At 40.8% G+C, this 18,814-nt stretch overlaps 1 protein-coding gene across 5 annotated transcripts in view; it reads right to left on the reverse strand.

The window, feature by feature from the left end:
* DOCK1 (dedicator of cytokinesis 1) overlaps positions 1–18,814 on the reverse strand; it is a 484,421-nt gene that overhangs the window by 376,628 nt on the left and 88,979 nt on the right. For 4 of the 5 annotated variants that reach the window (XM_066618881.1, XM_066618883.1, XM_066618885.1 and 1 more), the window contains exons 11-17: positions 17,528–17,600; positions 13,104–13,246; positions 11,862–11,987; positions 10,293–10,417; positions 8,685–8,783; positions 3,808–3,880; positions 252–355 (exon numbers count right to left, since the gene is read on the reverse strand). In XM_066618881.1, coding sequence (XP_066474978.1) covers positions 252–355; positions 3,808–3,880; positions 8,685–8,783; positions 10,293–10,417; positions 11,862–11,987; positions 13,104–13,246; positions 17,528–17,600 — 743 coding nt within the window. The remainder of the gene's footprint in view (positions 1–251; positions 356–3,807; positions 3,881–8,684; positions 8,784–10,292; positions 10,418–11,861; positions 11,988–13,103; positions 13,247–17,527; positions 17,601–18,814) is intronic. The other variant, XM_066618882.1, reaches the window with a different exon arrangement.

An 18,814-nucleotide genomic window follows, 5' to 3' on the forward strand; every position in this document is an offset into this window, starting at 1 on the left:
TTAACATTTACAAAAGCCGAAAACGTTTTTAAACTAAGAAAAAACTGAGCGGGTTCAATGGGCTTCATGCATCTTTATAAAGCAGAAGTACAAAAGTAGACTTTTCATTCTTCTTTTTAACACCCTATAATTTTTCCCTGTGCCAATGGAATGCAATTTGAATATATGTTTAAATCATCTCTATATCGAATTCAATGTAATAACTGTTCCTTAAACATTTCAATTCTCAAAGTACTGTTTTAGAGTGATACCTTGTACACTATAAGATCATGCTCTCCATCACGTAGAGTGGTGCCATCATATCTCATCAATTTAACAAATGCCAGGGCAAATATTTTCTCAGACTTATCTTTGGCTGTATAAAATAAAAGCACATTAACATACTGTGAATCAATAAAGAGTGTAGATACAAACATTCCAGAGAGCAGATAAAAGCCTGCTCTAGTTCCACATATGAAAGCTAGTAAACACTTGGAAGCTTCTAAGTTGAAGACATAATTTAAAAATTTAAAAATCAATCCAGATGTCTCTTTCCTCATGTGGAGTGCAGCATGTAGAAGTCTCCTCACACAGAAACTGGGCATGAATAAGGATAAGGGCCACTGATATCTGATTCTGAAGAGTTTTATACATGCAAAAGCCATGCCATAGCCATAGCAGATATACCAATGTGCACCAGCTCTGGTCTAGCTTATGGAATGTGGACCACACTGGCCAACTACGCATTCAGCTTCACGTATCAAGCAGATCAGCTTCAAATACCCAGCAACCCAGATACACATACTGCTCCCCAGACCATGTACAGTAGGCCCTTGGTATCCAAGGGGGATTCATTCCAAGACCTCCCCCCCCCCCCCCCCCGTGGATACCAAATTCCATGGATCGTGAAACCCACCACCGGCAAACCAGAAGTGCCTTTCAGAAGCCTCTGCGCAAGACCTCCCCACACCTCAAAAGAAATCCTACGCCTCAAAAGAAATCCCGGAAGTGACTGGAAGGCATTCTGGTTGCATCCAGGAGGTCTTTCAGGCCCTCGAGCCACTGGTTCCAGATATTCAAATCCATGGATGCCGAGCTCGCATACAAGGAGGTTCCACTATATAGAGTGGCCAGAACATGTGAGAAGATTCGCAAAACTCTAGCTTAAATATTGAGGTTTCAAGAGGCTGCAAGGGAGGAAAATGGGGCTAGTTAGAATGATGCACTCAGATTGCCTAGATCCTGTTGGCAAATGGATCTTGTGGTCTTTTTGTCCTTCCAGGATTCCAAAAAAAGCAATGATTGACTGATTGAAAAAAGCTTCAGGGAGGGGCCAAATCATCAGATATGACCCTCCTGCTATGAACAGTTTTGATGAAGGTACCAGCACAAGGCTAGATACTAATGCTACCTCCCCCTTCCCCCACATACACGCAAGGGGCTGGTGCATGCTCTTAATTATAATTTCAGGGACCTTCAAATGTCCATGGGAAAGCTTGTTCAAGAACATAAGAGCAACAAAAATGGAGAGAAAAATTTTTCTACAAATTTTGACTAAAAATATTTAGCACACCTATCATTCAAAGGCATTCATTCTTTGATATAGATGTGTTTAACAAAACTACAAAACAGTATTTATTGTTGCTGGAACATCTCAAATCATACTCAGAGTAACATCTAAGTACTACCACTACTTGTCCATAAAACCCTTCTATGCACTTAGGAAATGAGTCCCTCTTTAAAGTTAATCAAATAAACAGAAGTTCATGACATGGATTTTAAGAATGTACTTCCCCTGAAACCTACTTGCTTGTAAAACACCATGGAAAGCTTGGAACATAATCCACAATACGGTAGAAAAGTTTATGTTTCCATTGGGTCAATGGCTGATCCCAACGAACCTATGTACCGGTACTTGCATTTTCTTTCAGTATTTATAGTAATAATGGAATCCACTGGTGTGGAGGCGAAAGGACAGTATGAGCAGAGGTGAGAAATAGAAGCTGGACAGCAACACTCATCAACCCAGTGGCAACCCAGAGAATATGAGAAAACATGGTAGTGGTCCAAGCCTTAACTAATGATGAATACAATAATTTAGAGCTTAATAGGTTTGGCCAGCCATGAACTGCTACAGTGTAATACGAATGCTTCCAACCAAATCAATTTGTAGTTCACAGTCATAAATATGACAGTAATTTGCTTCACATTGTTTTTATTAGCAAAATTGTTGATATATTCTGTTAAAATAACTACTGCTTTCATATGTAATTTTTACATCAAAACTAGCTACTTTTAATTACACAAGCATTAACCATTATGGAGTACGTGTCAAATATTAAAAGTTCTTAAATACATTCAGCGAAGGTTACAAGATTAAAGCTCTGAGTCCTCTGCCGATAGTATAATGAAAATTTAGACTCCAGGTTTTCAGAAGATTCAATGACGTTAACTAAGATAAGCGCTTTATCACAAGCATGCAAGTCACAGTTCTTCTAGTTCTAAGTAATTAAGCAACACACACAAATACTTTGGATACTGGGGATGTCAAGAATATCAAACTTTAATTAGAAATATGATCACATACCTAATGGAGTTAGTACTTGACTAATAAATAAGGGCCCAATCCTATCCAACTTTCCAGCACCAGTGCAGCTACAATGCAGCCCTGACGTAAGGGAACAAATTTTCCCTTATCTTGAGGAGGCCTCTATGACTGCCTCCCCACCACAGGATGCAGTGCACGCCCACTGGCATGACTGCACTGGAGCTGGAAAATTGGATAGGATTGGGCCCTAAGTCTCTAGCAAGCTTTTCCCACAATTGAAAATGAACAATGAAGATCAGGATAGCCCACACAAATGCAAATCCATTTATCTTGCCTGCCAAAATATTTCTGCTGACCATTAAGTATGCATCCCATCTACGTACACTCGATGTTGGTGGCCTGGCTTACTTACAGAAGTGTAAGAGGAAGGAAAACAGCAGCCAAGTATTACTTCAAAGATGCCTAGCACAAACTTATAACAGTCCCTACCCTGAATTCCTTGTCTGCTTAGAAAAACCATTGAGCTCCCTCTCTTTCAACTCCTTTTGCTTATGGCTTCCTGATTTGTATTCGTAGCCAGATGCAATCATGGCACATATATATAGTAAATTATACATATGTAACAAATACTTTTCTATGTCTCCTGGGATCTAGCATCAGTTCTTCTATGAACTCTGAAGAGTTCAGCTGATAATCCAGCACCACTGGGAGCTAGGCAATGCTGGTCTATTGGACATACTGGACCATCAGGAGACATTCCTCGCCAGCTTTCAGACCATAACTGTCCAGCTGGGATTGCTTTCCACACCACCTTCTGAAAGAATCAGATGGCAGTGAGAGGGTGGGAAGGAGCCTGTTGTGCAATCACGGGGCTGGGGCAGCCCTACACGGCCAGCATGGGCAAGAGAGGTCATGGAAGAGGCGGAAGCCTGTGTTGGGCCAAGGTGCCATCAATGTTGCTCAGGGAGCTGCAGCAGCTCAGAGTGATTGTCAAGCCCTGGTCATTGTACAACCAGAAGTGCTATACAATAAGATGCTAGACTACTAATCTCCTAATCTTCTTCCTGCGCATGCACACACACATGTACAAATACTTTGGCCCTGGAAGAAAGTAAATAAAAAGCAGCAAGTGGAGAGAAAAGAGACACCAGAGGAAAAAGACTTTTCAGACATAAAGAAAAATGATTCAAAATTGTTCACAAAATTATTTCCTTCAAGCAGATTCAGGCATTAAGGAATAATAGAAGTAAGATCAGTGGAGGGAAGGTTTAGTTACTCACAGTCCTGTGATGATCTGTGGCGGAATGTAAACCTTAAGTGACTGCGGTTTACGTCTTCAATGGGAATTGCAACCTTCAGCCAAAAAAAAAATTAACACAAATGTCTACCTTGAAAATAAGTCCACAACAATTACTGTTTTAGAAACTTTACTAGCCTGATAACACATACCCATGTGTCAGGGTCCCCCTGACTTACCTGGGGGAAACCTGGAGGGAACAGGCTTGCAGGGCAATAGGGGAGCTCAAGGCAAGGAGGAGACAGGCTCCAAGGCCAGCAGCAGGTAGAGTACCGATCTTGAAAGCCAGGAGAGGGAGGAGGGGGGAGGAACACCAGGTCCAGCCTTTTGGCTATCACAAGCAGTGAGGGGAGGGGTTGGGAGAGGCCAGTCAGCCTTTTAACCCTCCCATGGAGGAAGGAGCGGGGCCTGGAGGGGCTGGTCATGAGCATAAAGCCCAGCTGGGCCAAGGATGGTCTGGGGCAGGCAGCTGGAGGGAGCAGAACCCAACCTGCCCATGAACCAAAGACTAGCTAGGAGCCAAAAAGCCCAAGCAGCTGGGGGAGAAGGGCCCGGGTGACACAACCCCCTTCCCCCCACACTCTCTGCTGTGGACCCGGTGGCTGGGCCATTGCTCTGGGAGACAGAACCCCCAGTGCCCCGCCGCTGCCACTTGCAAATATGAGGGTCCCCCTCAAGCCAGGACCCCACAACATGTTAGTTCACATATATCTGCATTAGGCATATGTACATCAAGTCAAAGAAACATATGAGCAATCTTCTAAATTCACAAGTTGTTGCATTTACACCATATAAGAGAAGGAAACGGAATAAACACTATAAGCCAGCAGATTTCTGCACTACCTGCCACTACTGAATGAGTCCTACTATTCATTCAGAACTTCGCAAATAGCCATAAGCAGGTTGGACAGATTTCAGTATTCTGCAGCTCTCTCACTTTGTGGCAGCTCTGCTCCACTCACCTTATTTCAAAGAGCCTTGACATTTATAGCATAGTCATGCAATTTCACTAGACCAAGTACGTCTTTGACCATGAATTCAGGATTGCTCCTATCAACAGGTTTCACAACTGTCAATTCAACTTAACTGCTTTGTCTCACTATACATCCTTTTCTTGCCACACTGTTCTTGCCCCAAGCCTTCCTTCCCATTGACTTGTTTCTCTTCATTTTTCACATTCTTTCTTAAGAGTTTCATACTCACCCTTAAACAAGTCTCATCACTTCAATTTCAAGTTTAAGCAATCACATGTACACAATACTAAGATAACACATTCACCTCCGCTCTTCTAAAATACACACACCCCCTTTGTCATCACTTAACCTTGATTTTCTTGATTGCAAGATCAGATTAGCTGGTTTCCGATGAGGGTCTCAGAAAACTAACACTCTTAAATGTCCTCAACACTCAACAGGGTTGAGCAGTGAAGTGGCTAAGTTTGCAGACGACACCAAACTTTTCCGAGTGGTAAAGACCAGAAGTGATTGTGAGGAGCTCCAGAAGGATCTCTCCAGACTGGAAGAATGGGCAGCAAAATGGCAGATGCGCTTCAATGTCAGTAAGTGTAAAGTCATGCACATTGGGGCAAAAAATCAAAACTTTAGATATAGGCTGATGGGTTCTGAGCTGTCTGTGACAGATCAGGAGAGAGATCTTGGGGTGGTGGTGGACAGGTCGATGAAAGTGTCGACCCAATGTGCGGTGGCAGTGAAGAAGGCCAATTCTATGCTTGGGATCATTAGGAAAGGTATTGAGAACAAAACGGTTAGTATTATAATGCCGTTGTACAAATCTATGGTAAGGCCACACCTGGAGTATTGTGTCCAGTTCTGGTCGCCGCATCTCAAAAAAGACATAGTGGAAATGGAAAAGGTGCAAAAGAGAGCGACTAAGATGATTACGGGGCTGGGGCCCCTTCCTTATGAGGAAAGGCTACGGCGTTTGGGCCTCTTCAGCCTAGAAAAGAGACGCTTGAGGGGGGACATGATTGAGACATACAAAATTATGCAGGGGATGGACAGAGTGGATAGGGAGATGCTCTTTACACTCTCACATAATAACAGAACCAGGGGACATCCACTAAAATTGAGTGTTGGGCGGGTTAGGACAGACAAAAGAAAATATTTCTTTACTCAGCGCGTGGTCGGTCTGTGGAACTCCTTGCCACAGGATGTGGTGCTGGCGTCTACCCTAGACACCTTTAAAAGGGGATTGGACGAGTTTCTGGAGGAAAAATCCATTATGGGGTACAAGCCATGATGTGTATGCGCAACCTCCTGATTTTAGGAATGGGTTAAGTCAGAATGCCAGATGTAGGGGAGAGCACCAGGATGAGGTCTCTTGTTATCTGGTGTGCTCCCTGGGGCATTTGGTGGGCCGCTGTGAGATACAGGAAGCTGGACTAGATGGGCCTATGGCCTGATCCAGTGGGGCTGTTCTTATGTTCTTATGTCCTATTTTTGTGTCTACTTTAACACCAATATAGTATTCACAAATATTTCTTTTAATTGTGAAGAAAACAGAAGAAATGTATATGAGGTGAAGGAAGTTGCAATAATGATTACATTACCAAGCCAGATACTGACTCAAGTGTTAATGAAGTCTAAGTTCTTAATACTGGTCAAGTTCTTAATACTGGTCAAGCACCAAAAAATCAGTTTTCTTACCATGATGAGCCACCTCAGCAATCCAATATTGGCATAAACTGCCTTTTTCTCCACTCTTATTGCAAAGGTTCTGATACTACTGATGCCTTAGCTACCTACCTTCTGCCGTTTCAATACTCTGTGTACACTCCATCACTTCCATTCCCAAACTAGCTACTAACATTCTTGCTTTGCATCACCATTTTGAATGTATCCAGACTCTCCTCTACCCCCTTCACCAGCTTGCACTACACCAAGCACAAATGCTTGTTGTCTAAGACTTTCTGTTGCAAGCAACTACTACAGTCAAATCCCTGGACCTTCATTTTCTTAACTACTTCCACATTTTCCCCTTTCCATTCTTTCACCACAAAACATGAATATTGTACAAACTCTCTCCCTCAACCATCTCAACCTCAACCTCAATACATCTTAATATTTCAAAACTCTACAATATGCCTTACATAAGAACATAAGAACAGCCCCAATGGATCAGGCCATAGGCCCAACTAGTCCAGCTTCCTGTATCTCACAGCAGCCCACCAAATGCCCCAGGGAGCACATCAGATAACAAGAGATCTCATCCTGGTGCCCTCCCTTGCATCTGGCCTTCTGACATAGCCAATTTCTAAAATCAGGAGGTTGCACATACACATCATGGCTTGTAACCCATAATGGATTTTTCCTCCAGAAACTTGTCCAATTCCCTTTTAAAGGCGTCCAGGTCAGACGCCATCACCACATCCTGCGGCAAGGAGTTCCACAGAGCAGCCACACGCTGAGTAAAGAAATATTTTCTTTTGTCTGTCCTAACCCCCCCCAACACTCAATTTTAGTGGATGTCCCCTGGTTCTGGTGTTATGTGAGAGTGTAAAGAGCATCTCTCTATTCACTTTATCCTTCCCATGCATAATTTTGTATGTCTCAATCATGTCCCTCCTTAGGCGTCTCCTTTCTAGACTGAAGAGGCCCAAACGCCATAGCCTTTCCTCATAAGGAAGGTGCCCCAGCCCCGTAATCATCTTAGTCGCTCTCTTTTGCACCTTTTCCATTTCCACTATGTCTTTTTTGAGATGTGGCAACCAGAACTGGACACAATACTCCAGGTGTGGCCTTACCATCGATTTGTACAACGGCATTATAATATTAGCCGTTTTGTTCTCAATACCTTTTCTAATGATCCCAAGCATAGAATTGGCCTTCTTTACTGCCGCCGCACATTGGGTCGACACTTTCATCGACCTGTCCACCACCACCCCAAGATCTCTCTCCTGATCTGTCACAGACAGCTCAGAACCCATCAGCCTATATCTAAAGTTTTGATTTTTTTGCCCCAATGTGCATGACATTACACTTACTGACATTGAAGCGCATCTGCCATTTTGCTGCCCATTCTGCCAGTTTGGAGAGATCCTTCTGGAGCTCCTCACAATCACTTCTGGTCTTCACCACTCGGAAAAGTTTGGTGTCGTCTGCAAACTTAGCTACCTCACTGCTCAACCCTGTCTCCAGGTCATTTATGAAGAGGTTGAAGAGCACTGGTCCCAGGGACAGATCTTTGGGGCACACCGCTTTTCACCTCTCACCATTGTGAAAATTGCCCATTGACACCCACTCTCTGTTTCCTGCTCTTCAACCAGGTCTCAGTCCAGGAGAGGACCTGCCCTCTAATTCCCTGACTGTGGATTTTTCTCAGTAGCCTTAAAACTGTAGCATGGCCAAATTCACATGCAAGTATATTCCTACACAATTTATTGTCATGCCTTGCTTCCATTTCTTATCATTGTCTTCTCCCTTGTCTAACTTTATAATAGCTAATTCTTTGAGACTAGAAAGCTGATAACACACATTGCTTTTTCCAGTAACTAGCATCTGCTTTGATATACTGCTATTATGGTCCTTTTATTAACAATATACAAGGAATTCCAATAATCTCAGTATGTTTGTGCAATTTATGGCATTACATTTTTATCCTGAATAAACCATTACTTGCTATATGGTACAGCTAATATAAGAGAGATATGAGACAGATGTTGGAATAATTCTGTCCAAACTGTCTTGACCAGAAAACCAGTCGATGTCTTCATCTATGTTGTTCCTTAGCAACTTTCAACAGCTCCTCTGGCACAGCTACCTCCTTTAGTTTGACAGTCACATAAAAAATCTATCAATGTGGTTCTCTCTTTTCAAGAAAGAATCTTAAGATCAGGCATACCTTTACAGTTTCAAACCAGCGAGGTTGTTTTACTTGGTAATATATCACAGACTTGTATTCTGAAAGGGCTTCATCTCCAGCACCAGGAAAAATCACATTCTAGAAAAGAAAGATAGAAAACTTAGAACCTGTTTCTCAGTTGCAATTCTGAATAAAAGCTAAGGGAAACTCAAGCAAAATCAAAGTCTCACACTTGTATCTCACCAGTTTCAACAAGAGATTTCAACTATTCAATACAAAAACATAAGAACATAGCAGCATAAGAATATAAGAAGAGCCCTGCTGGATCATGTAGTTCAGCTTCTGGTATGTCACAGTGGCCTACCAGATCACTCAGGGAGCACATAAGAGAACAAGAGACCTGCATCCTGGTGCCCTCCCTTGCACCTGGCATTCTGAGATAGACTACTTTTACAATCAGGGGGTTGCACATACCCATCATGACTTGTAACTTGTGATGGACTTTTCCTCCAGAAATCTGTCCAATTCCCTTTTAAAGGCATCTAGGCCAGATGCCATTTCCACCAACAGAAAATACTCCCTTTCAGTACAAGAAAATGAATTCCTCCATTAACAAAAATAAAAATTCAAACATTCACTTTGACAATGTTAACTTACCATATTGACATTCTCAGAATGAACGGCAAAAGCAGGGTTAGCATACTGGTAAATGTACCAATCAAACATTGTCAAATGACCACAGTTACATAATGACAAATATTCTAAGAAGTCAAGGTTACGTGCAGACAGCTTCATATATTTTTAAAATGTCCTTATGGTAGGAATTGTTAGCAAAAGAAGAGGCAGAAGTTGTTATCCTCTAGCCACACAAAGGGGCAAATCTAGCAGCACAGCAATATTTCTTCTACTGGTCACCTGCTATAACTGCTGGCATCTCCCAACAGGGTTAACAGGCAATCGTTAGTGATGAAATCCTTCCTAAAGTCTTCCTATGATTCCACTGCGTGTGCTGCAGAAACTAAAGATGGCCTCTTCCAAGTGAACTGCCTGGCCACTTTAGGGCTAGCACAAGGTATGAAAGAGTCCTCAGGAAAGAGATACTCCCCAGTAAATATCTCCTCCAAAGCTGAGGAGAGGTTTAACTTGAGAGCTGCACATTTTTTCCCCTTTTTCTCAGTGGTCACAGACTGACAACCACCAGTCTGTGATGCCCGTGACATAAGTATTATTCCAGGGTATCATGGGGGGGGGGGGGAAAGTGGCTAGGAGAAAACCTCCCTCCTCAGAGGCTTAAGGGTAGCCGAAGCCAGTGGGTCCTAGGGCCCCAAGAAGCTGTATGAGATCGCTGTTATGCTGAGGCTAGGCCTGTTCTAACTTTGTAAAGGTTCTGTAAGAAATGGATATTTAAAAAAAAAAAATCAGCTGTTGAAAGCACTGAAAAGTACTGGTTGAAAGAAGACAAGTGAGATATTGTAGCAAGTGAGACATGAATTTGTGAAGTATCAGAAAAAAAGTCTAATCTTTCTTCTAGTTCCAATAGATTAAATGCTTTAAAAATATCTGCCAGTTATTTGGCTGATCAGTCAACCACGTCTTTTTTGAGCATCCCTGCGTAAGAACCTTGGAATAAATGCAGAACTGAAATACCTCCAATCTTTTGCCATCTTCATCATATACAGATATTGTAACCTCTACATTCTTTGCTGTGGTTTTGCTGCCTTTATCAAAGTCTCCTTGAACTAAAGTTACATAGATATCGTTACGGACATCACCTAAGAGAGAGAGAGAGAGAGAGAGAGGTAATAAACACTTTATCAATAAAGAGAAATTTAACACATTTAACCACCTTGCAGGTCTTACACCTTTTCTAAGCTACACTTTTTTTACTAACTTCCCTCCCTTCTTATAAGAATCTCATAAGAATCTTATAAGAAATATAACAAACTATATTTGTGAAAGAGTAGAATTTTTGCTTATCATTCCACTACCAAGACCAAATCAACATTTTAGTTAGGATTCATCAGCTCCAAGTTACATAAATTTCATTATTTTCTGCAAGTTAATGAATGCTTGTAATGAACAATTTGTATGTTCATTGTAGTGCATGTTCAACATTTTAAACACATATGCACTACCATATATATCATTAGCATCTGCCCAGAAGGCCTGGGGCAAAGCCCTTCTTTGGAACCTCCAATGCATTCTCGGCTGTCTCCAGATGGCACTCTGGGTGCTACTGCTGCAGCCTAGAAGGGAGACTAAAAGTAAACATTCATTTCCTGCTTCCTGTTTGCTTTTAGACTCCCTTCTAGGCTGCAGGCTGCTTGCCTGGCTAGAAACTTTTTGCTTATTATGTTCATTCAAGCAAGACTATTGCTTTGGGGAAATGTAATCAACATAAACAAAGGTATTAGGGGGCCACGGGGAAGAGCAGGTAACCAGATCCGCGCATACTGCATCCACAGATATGGGGGATGCTTGTGTGTAAATATTAATATTAATAAAATTCACTCCACTTATTTTGGCTCACTTGGAAATGAGCATGATTTGGTCATTGTTTTCTGCCCTCATTCTCAAGCCTGTAAAAAAAACCAGTTAATGGTTGGTCAAGCGGATTTTCTTTCCTAGGATGCCTCATCACAAGGTGTTCTTGCAATAGCATTATTAAAATGTAACGAGAATGGTGTAAATGCTCCTTGATTGGTTACCGCAATATATTCTTCACACACTCCTGCATTACCATATCAAATTAAAAAGGATGCATTTCACTGAGCAAATGTTAGCATTCCGTGCACAAATGTTCACACATCTGCATGCAATAATGAATAATCTAAGCACTTGATAGCCCATTTGGACATGCATGCAACAAAACTACTTTTCAAGCCTGCTTTTATTGCTTTATAGATTCATTTATAACATACATTAAAAGCTAAAGTAGTCAAAACACACCAGGAACCTCAGTTCTGAAACTAAATGAATGAGACATTCGACCATCTGTGCCCAGTTAGTCCATAGTATTTACAACAGTGCTACTGCATTATTAATAGAAATTTGAAAGCAGATTGAAAATATAATTTCAAAGCCAAATATTCAAAGACGATGGTTTAGCACCAAAAATTCAATCTAATACTTTTTATTCCACACACACCTGAAAGGCAAGAACATTAGCAGTGCCTTCATTGTTGCAAGTACAGCAGATCAATTATTGACTCTTACCAGGCATAATAATCTCAGGAAATCCCATTTTCCGAGCCACAGCAGTGGATCTATCAACTAAATGAGGGAACTCTTTTCTTATCTGATGAATATCTCCAGGAAGAAGTTTCAATGTCACCCATAGACCTGAAGCAACAAGTTCAAAATACTGACTGGAAAACCTTTAGTAAAACGTTGCATTTCAAGTGCAAAATGAACACAAGGCATTTTCTTATATTTGTATTAATAATAAGGTAAGAAACTTAGAAAAATGAAAACATGTAACCATCTTCCAAAGCTGGGACTAGTACAAGAAAAATTGAACATTTCTCTTCAAAACTAACAACAACAAAACAAGAACCATGTATTTAACAAAGAAATGTTCAAATAGAGAAGGAGAAAAACAGAAGGCAGAGAGGCTAAGATTTTTTTCATCCAAAGACAGAACTGGTAGAGTACATTTTTCCACTGTTTCCTAGACGCCTCTTCTTTCCTTTTCCTCAGGTCTTATTTATATTATGAACCTGAGGGTACGGTCCTCCCACTGTTCCAAATTATGTCTGTACAGCACTTTGTTTTTTTTAGATACCCCAGAAACAAAATATCATGTTCTAAATGATTTCTAATTATGGCACATGACAAGGAGTCAGACCTGAAGTAAAGATCATTGGGTTTACAAGATGCCAGGAAGCCTAGAGTATACGCATGCTCTCCAAGCCTTATAGAGACAACTGAACATCTACTAAGGGCGCAGTCCTAACCCACTTTCCAGCCCTGACATAATGGCAATGCAGCTCTGAGGTAAGGGAACAAACATTCCCTTACCTTGAAAGGCCTCCATGAGCACCACCCAACTGTAGGATGCAGCACACGTCCCACTGGCACCACTATGCCAGTGCTGGAAAGTTGGTTAGAATTTGAGCCTAAATCTCTAAATAGTTTATGCTCTGTATATCCAGGCGCCCACCTTCTTTCCTACCAATACCAATGATCAGTAAGAATATCATTCCTCTGTTGGCTGTGTATGACTGGCATTAAAACTTTTCTTTTTTTTAAAAAACAAACAAAAAAACTTACATCCCATTAATTCAATGGAACTTGGAAATCTTAACTTTCTTAGGATGCAACTCATAATAAAAAAGCAATGTTCCAAAACTGAACACAATTACAGAAAGTACAGCGCAACACTAATGTTACTGGACAAACTTGATGCAACAATATTCATTTCCCACACCAATAGCGTAAATGAAGCAGAGTACCTACCCTGACCCTTGTGGTTAACTTCTTTAGCAGCAATCACTTTGTTTATTACAGTCTGAAGGAAATCATTCTCCCCTGCCACCCTGGGTGAAAAACGGGATGATATGTTCAGCTGCTTGTGTCGAATGGCGTTATCCAATGCTAGCCTGGAGGATGCACATGACAACCAACACCAAAAGGAAACAAAGGTGGGAGGACAGAAAACCAGAAGTCACAGTAACAAGAAAACACAAAAGAGTGTATCATATAGTTGACAAAGAGTGTTTGTTAGTCAACACAAGACAAAGGATAGGAAACAGAACAACATAAAGATAGGAAGATAATCAATAAGGAAAATGTGAACCTAATAAAGAGAAGTAAAACAAACCTATTCCAGACATGAACATATATCAGATCCCAGTTCTACTTCCAGGAAGCATGTAGAGTAAAGATAAAAAGTCTGAGAAGTCACATATAACATCAAAATGTAAGACAGTACCCAATGGAATGGCCAAGACCTGCTGTCAATACATGAAGTGGTAGCTTAGAGAGTTAACAGAAGCAGGAAAGCTACCAGAAACAGAAGTTGCTTAGAGCAAAGGGGAAGGTACAGTGAACTCCTGAAAACATTTTTTTCTGCTACAGCTGAAGTTGGTGAAAATATTGAAGTTGTAAATGAAATGCAACATTCAGACAAATTGACACCTACTATGCCAGAGCAACCTTGCCTTTTAATGGCAACCAATAACCAGCATATGAAAAGAGAAACGCCAAATGGCACAACAAAGGCACAGCGTGAAATGAGTAAGAAAAAAAATTGTCTTGCATACACTATCTCTTAAGTCAACATTGGGAATGACACTGCTATTCATCATGAATGTGCAAGTTACTCATCCCCGATGCAGACGTTATCTGAAAAAAACATTTTAATTCACCATAGAAAACGAAAAGAAAAAGAGAACCAAGACTTATATTTATTGTGCATCCTTTCAAAATGTTGATTTGCAAACACTGCTATAAATCAGATTCAGTGGTGCAAGAAACCTGAAAGTATTCCATTAATGTCTATTTTTCTGTACTTATAAGCATGCATTTTCAGGTTGTGTCTATTCTTAGCTACCCAAATTCCTGCTTGTGGCAGGTTAATGTAAAAAGAATGTGAAACATGAAGAGAAATATTCTCTTATTCAAGTTTCTATGATGATTGCTATCATCTGGATTCATTTTTAATAATCAAGCTATTAACATCATGTACACATATCATAATTGCTATGAAAACACATATTTGTAACAGTCAGAGCCATTGGGCATATACATCTGATCACACAGTGATATTTAATCCAGCAAATGAAAAACTGCCTTATCTTCTATACTGGGGTGTCCAAACTTTATGGCAGGAGGGCCACATCATCTCTCTGACATTGTGTCGGGGGGCCAGGAAAAAAAGAATTTACATTTAAAGCTTGAATAAATTTACATATGAATATACAGGTTGGGACTAGTCGCGTGGGTTCCATTTCAAGCACTCATGTGGATGGCAAAAAATGCACTATAGCAAATCAATTTAAAAAGCAAATCAATTTAAAAAGCAAAGTTTCTTTGCTCCAGTGATTTAAAAACTGTAACACCAAAGACAGCAAAATTGCCACAACAACTAGTTCCAGAGAACAAAATGGATTTTGGTATCCATGGCTGATCAGTGCTCTGACTTTATCATAGAATCCAAGAAACTTATGTTTAGTTGTTAGCAATTTTTCCAATTTCTCTTATTCAAGCTTTTATTCTAATCTAGAGATTTATATACACGGTCATCTCTTTAGCAAGTGAGGATCTGCCTTCATTTCAGTGAAGGTAGCTGAAATGCACTCACAAAAGGCAAGTGCATTCTGATTTTCATCTACCAAAATGAATGACTCCCTCTAAGGCAGTGCTTCTCAAACTGTGGGTCGGGACCCACTGGTGGGTTGTGACCTGATTTTTGGTGGGTTCACAAAGGGTGATGGAAAGATCAGATAACTAATTGCCTCAAGCCCTGAATCTGTTCAAAAATCAGATACTGTAGCTGCTAATTACCCTGCAAAGAGCTCAGCTCCTGCAGTTTGCAAGCATGTGTAAATACAGGGAGATTAAAGGACTTTTTGGTGGTTATTATAAATAAAATATTTCTTTCTAGATATCCTTTTTTAATAGTCTGGCAAACCTAGGTGGGTCCTGATAGAGTGTCAATTTAAAAAGTGGGTCCCAGTGCTAAAAAGTTTGGGAACCACTGCTCTAAGGCAGTATTCTTCAACCTTGGGTTTGAGAAGCCTCAGTTTCGGGGTCGCAGCAACTAACAGGAATGAAATAGGTTGAAGACCACTTGATAGTACACCAAAAGTTAAAGGGGGAGGCATCTGGTGTACCCTTTTGGGTACCAGGAGACTGTCCCAGTCCTGCTCAGGTTCTTAGCAATTGTGCTAAAATAGCTTTCACTAGTGCCAGCTTTCATAGTAACTTTTTCTGCTCTCTCTAATAAGAATATTTGGTTACAGTAAACAGTGTTTGGAAGGCATGGGGGCAGAGAGTGGGCGGTGATGGGTGCAGTTAGGGTACTGGAAGGGTAGCAGGATCAACAGTGGGTCTCCAGTCACTCTCTCTCTCTACCTGTCTAGGTCATGGTACAAATAGGTTGAAGACCACTGCTCTAAAGTGGAAGACAGGGGTGTCAAACTCATACAGAGGGGCGAATAGCATTCATGGTGCTGAGGGCAGGAAATGACATCATTACATGGATGATGGCCAGAAATAAGCACTTTATTCTCACATAGAAATTGATTAGCTGCAAATGACAGAAGAGAAAATGTGCAAGTCTTGTTCGTAATTTCAAGATATGAGACAGCCCAATTATCATGCTGGGAGAGCCCAACTATAATGGGGTCCAGAGTATTTGCTTCCAGGGGATGCATACGACCCATAGGCCTTATGTTTGATATCCCTGGTATAGGAGAATCTCCTATATATATCAGAGCGCTCAATCTTAGAAAATCACTGGCTGAAAGTCTGAGCATCTGCTGTGCAAAGAACTAAGATAAAAATTCCACAAGTTGCTCACAAGCTCTTGATTGCAACCAAAATAGCTCTCTGGATTCTAGTCATAGATGACACCACCAGTTGCATCCATCTGGACCTCAAACTGTATTTTCCAGGTATACATAAGTTCAATGCATCATTCTCACATAGCATGGTATTTGCATTCCACCCTTTGCAGAACAGTAAAAAGTTATGCATGGCAATTCAAAACTCTCTTGTAACTTTGGTTAATTTTTTAACCAAGTGGGTTAGCTATAAATTAAGACATGTATCTAAAAATAAGTGGCCTTATGAATTTTTGTAACATCATGAACTCAAAGGGCCAAAGGCATCCAGTGTTTCCCGGGCAACAGGGAATGCAATTTACATTGTTTCCCCCCAGCTTAAAGGTCCAAACCCCACTTCCTTGAGATGTCATCCACTCAGCAGGCCACTGAATGCATCTCCCAACTTCCCTCCTGCTTGTACCTCTCCATCCTAAAGCTCCAGCTGCAGGCAGAAGAAAGGGGATCACTAGGTCTTCAAGTGTACTACCCAGACCTTATGATGTCCTCTGGGGTAGCCCAATTCCCTTTAGTCAATCAACAAGCATAGACTCTAGCAATTTACTTGAAAAGGGATATTAAAGCTTTTCCAAGTTAGTAAATAAAAAGAAATCCTTGCACCCCACAGCCTGAAGCTCTAAAATAAGGATCGAATTCAATGAGTGACATACATACATTTCAAGTAGAGCAGAAAAACTAACTAGCTAATTACTTGTCTAAAGTCTCAAGAATTCCGCTGTACACGGTACAAACAGGCAGAGTGTGCTGCAGCACTCCAGGAACAAAGCACAGCTCTACAGTCTCCCACTCCCACTTATATAGCTAAAGCTTATGTGGATCTAGTCCAATAAAATAATCTTAATTCTGTTGAGTCATGATCTGCTCCCCTCCATTTCCATGACACATAGCTCAGGTATCTACTATAACTCCAAATTGATGGCACCTAATCACTGTCCTCGAAGACCCCATGCTCATCAGATAACAAGCTACTCAGTAAGCTACTCCCCTTTGGTTCCCAGGCAGTACTCTCCACTCTGATGTCTTAATGTGGTAAAGTTTCCCTTACTGGGCATCTCAATCTCTTCAATTGATTTCACACTCTCCTCACCAACTGGACTTTTCTACTTCAATACAACCCAGATCTTACACAGAAAGGCATCTTACTTCAAAGCACAGCATCCTTTCCCCCACATTCCCCATTTACTCCTGAGAGGATGTAACAGGGGAGGGGTGAGAATCCCACCACGCTGACAACTTTATTATGCAGAATTGTAATCCTCTACAATATTTATAGAAGTCACTTCTGACATTTCTTTCGCATTACTTTGTACTTACGATTGAAAAGGAATGAAGTGTTGCTTGTCCTCATCATCTACTTTCCCATTAATTATGTCAGTTACATCCATTACTGAAATCAAAAAGAAAGAAACATCATTAAAGAGATCAACATCTAAAGAAACAGAATGGCAAAGACACAGAAAGACATCTTTGTACTTCATGACAGACATTAGGAACTGTTTTAAGGCAAAATATATTCATATGTTCAAAGATAGCCTGTTATTTTCACATCAGTGAAAAAGCAGAATCTTCTGAAATTCAAAATGGATATGGATATACGCATATGTGAGCCACATACTGAAACATGTTGCAAATGATAATCCACTTCACAGCAGAGTTTATGCTTTCACAGACGACGCTGCAAGACTAAAGAGGAGGTGGTAATAAGAATGCAAACTCTCATTTTTATATCAATTAGGTGTGTTTTGGGATATACATGCCACATATCCCAAAAGAGATTTCAAGAACTCACTCAGCACTTGAAATATTCTCCACCAAGACATTTATTTTAATCATGGCATATCATGTCATAAGGACTTATTTACCAACAAGGTAACTTGCACAAAACCAGTCACTGAGCAACACAGTTGTGCTTGAAAGAGGCATTGGCCTGACAAAGGAGAAGCCATTCTGGTCAGCATAAGTCAGGGCACCTCCATGGCTTGATACTCTAACATTTATTTAAGAGATTTTTTTATCCTGCCAAGGCAGCTTATGAAAGACAAAAATTACAAAAGCCACATAGGTACAGTAAAACAAAATAAGTAACAAGCCATAAAAAAATAGAAAATGCAGACACAAAATAGTACTGATAAAAACTGATGGCATAAAACACCACCACACCAAAAGAAACCGCAAGAACAGAAAATGCAGACCATATTCAAAAAGAAATAAATACCTTAAACAAAAAATGAACACATTCTATGGCAGAAAAGCCAAACAGAAAAGAGAAGTTGTACCCTCTCCAGTAGGATAACAGGGAGGCTGTAAACCTCAATTCAAAGCAGAGGAAATTCCATAATTCACAGATGCCTCGGGGAGCACACAAAACAACAAGAGACTTAAATCCTGGGGCCCTGCCTTACATCTGGCACTCTGACAGAGCCCATTTCTAAAACCAGGAGGTTGCACATACACATCATGGCTTGCAACCCATGATGGACTTTTCCTCCAGAAATTTGTCGTCCCCTTTTAAAGGCATCGAGGCCAGATGCCACCACCACATCCTGAGGCAAGGAGTTCCACAGACCAACCACACGCTGAGTAAAGAAATATTTTCTTTTG

The sequence above is a fragment of the Tiliqua scincoides genome, chromosome 3, assembly GCF_035046505.1.
Source record: "Tiliqua scincoides isolate rTilSci1 chromosome 3, rTilSci1.hap2, whole genome shotgun sequence".
Classification (NCBI taxonomy): Eukaryota; Metazoa; Chordata; class Lepidosauria; order Squamata; family Scincidae; genus Tiliqua; species Tiliqua scincoides.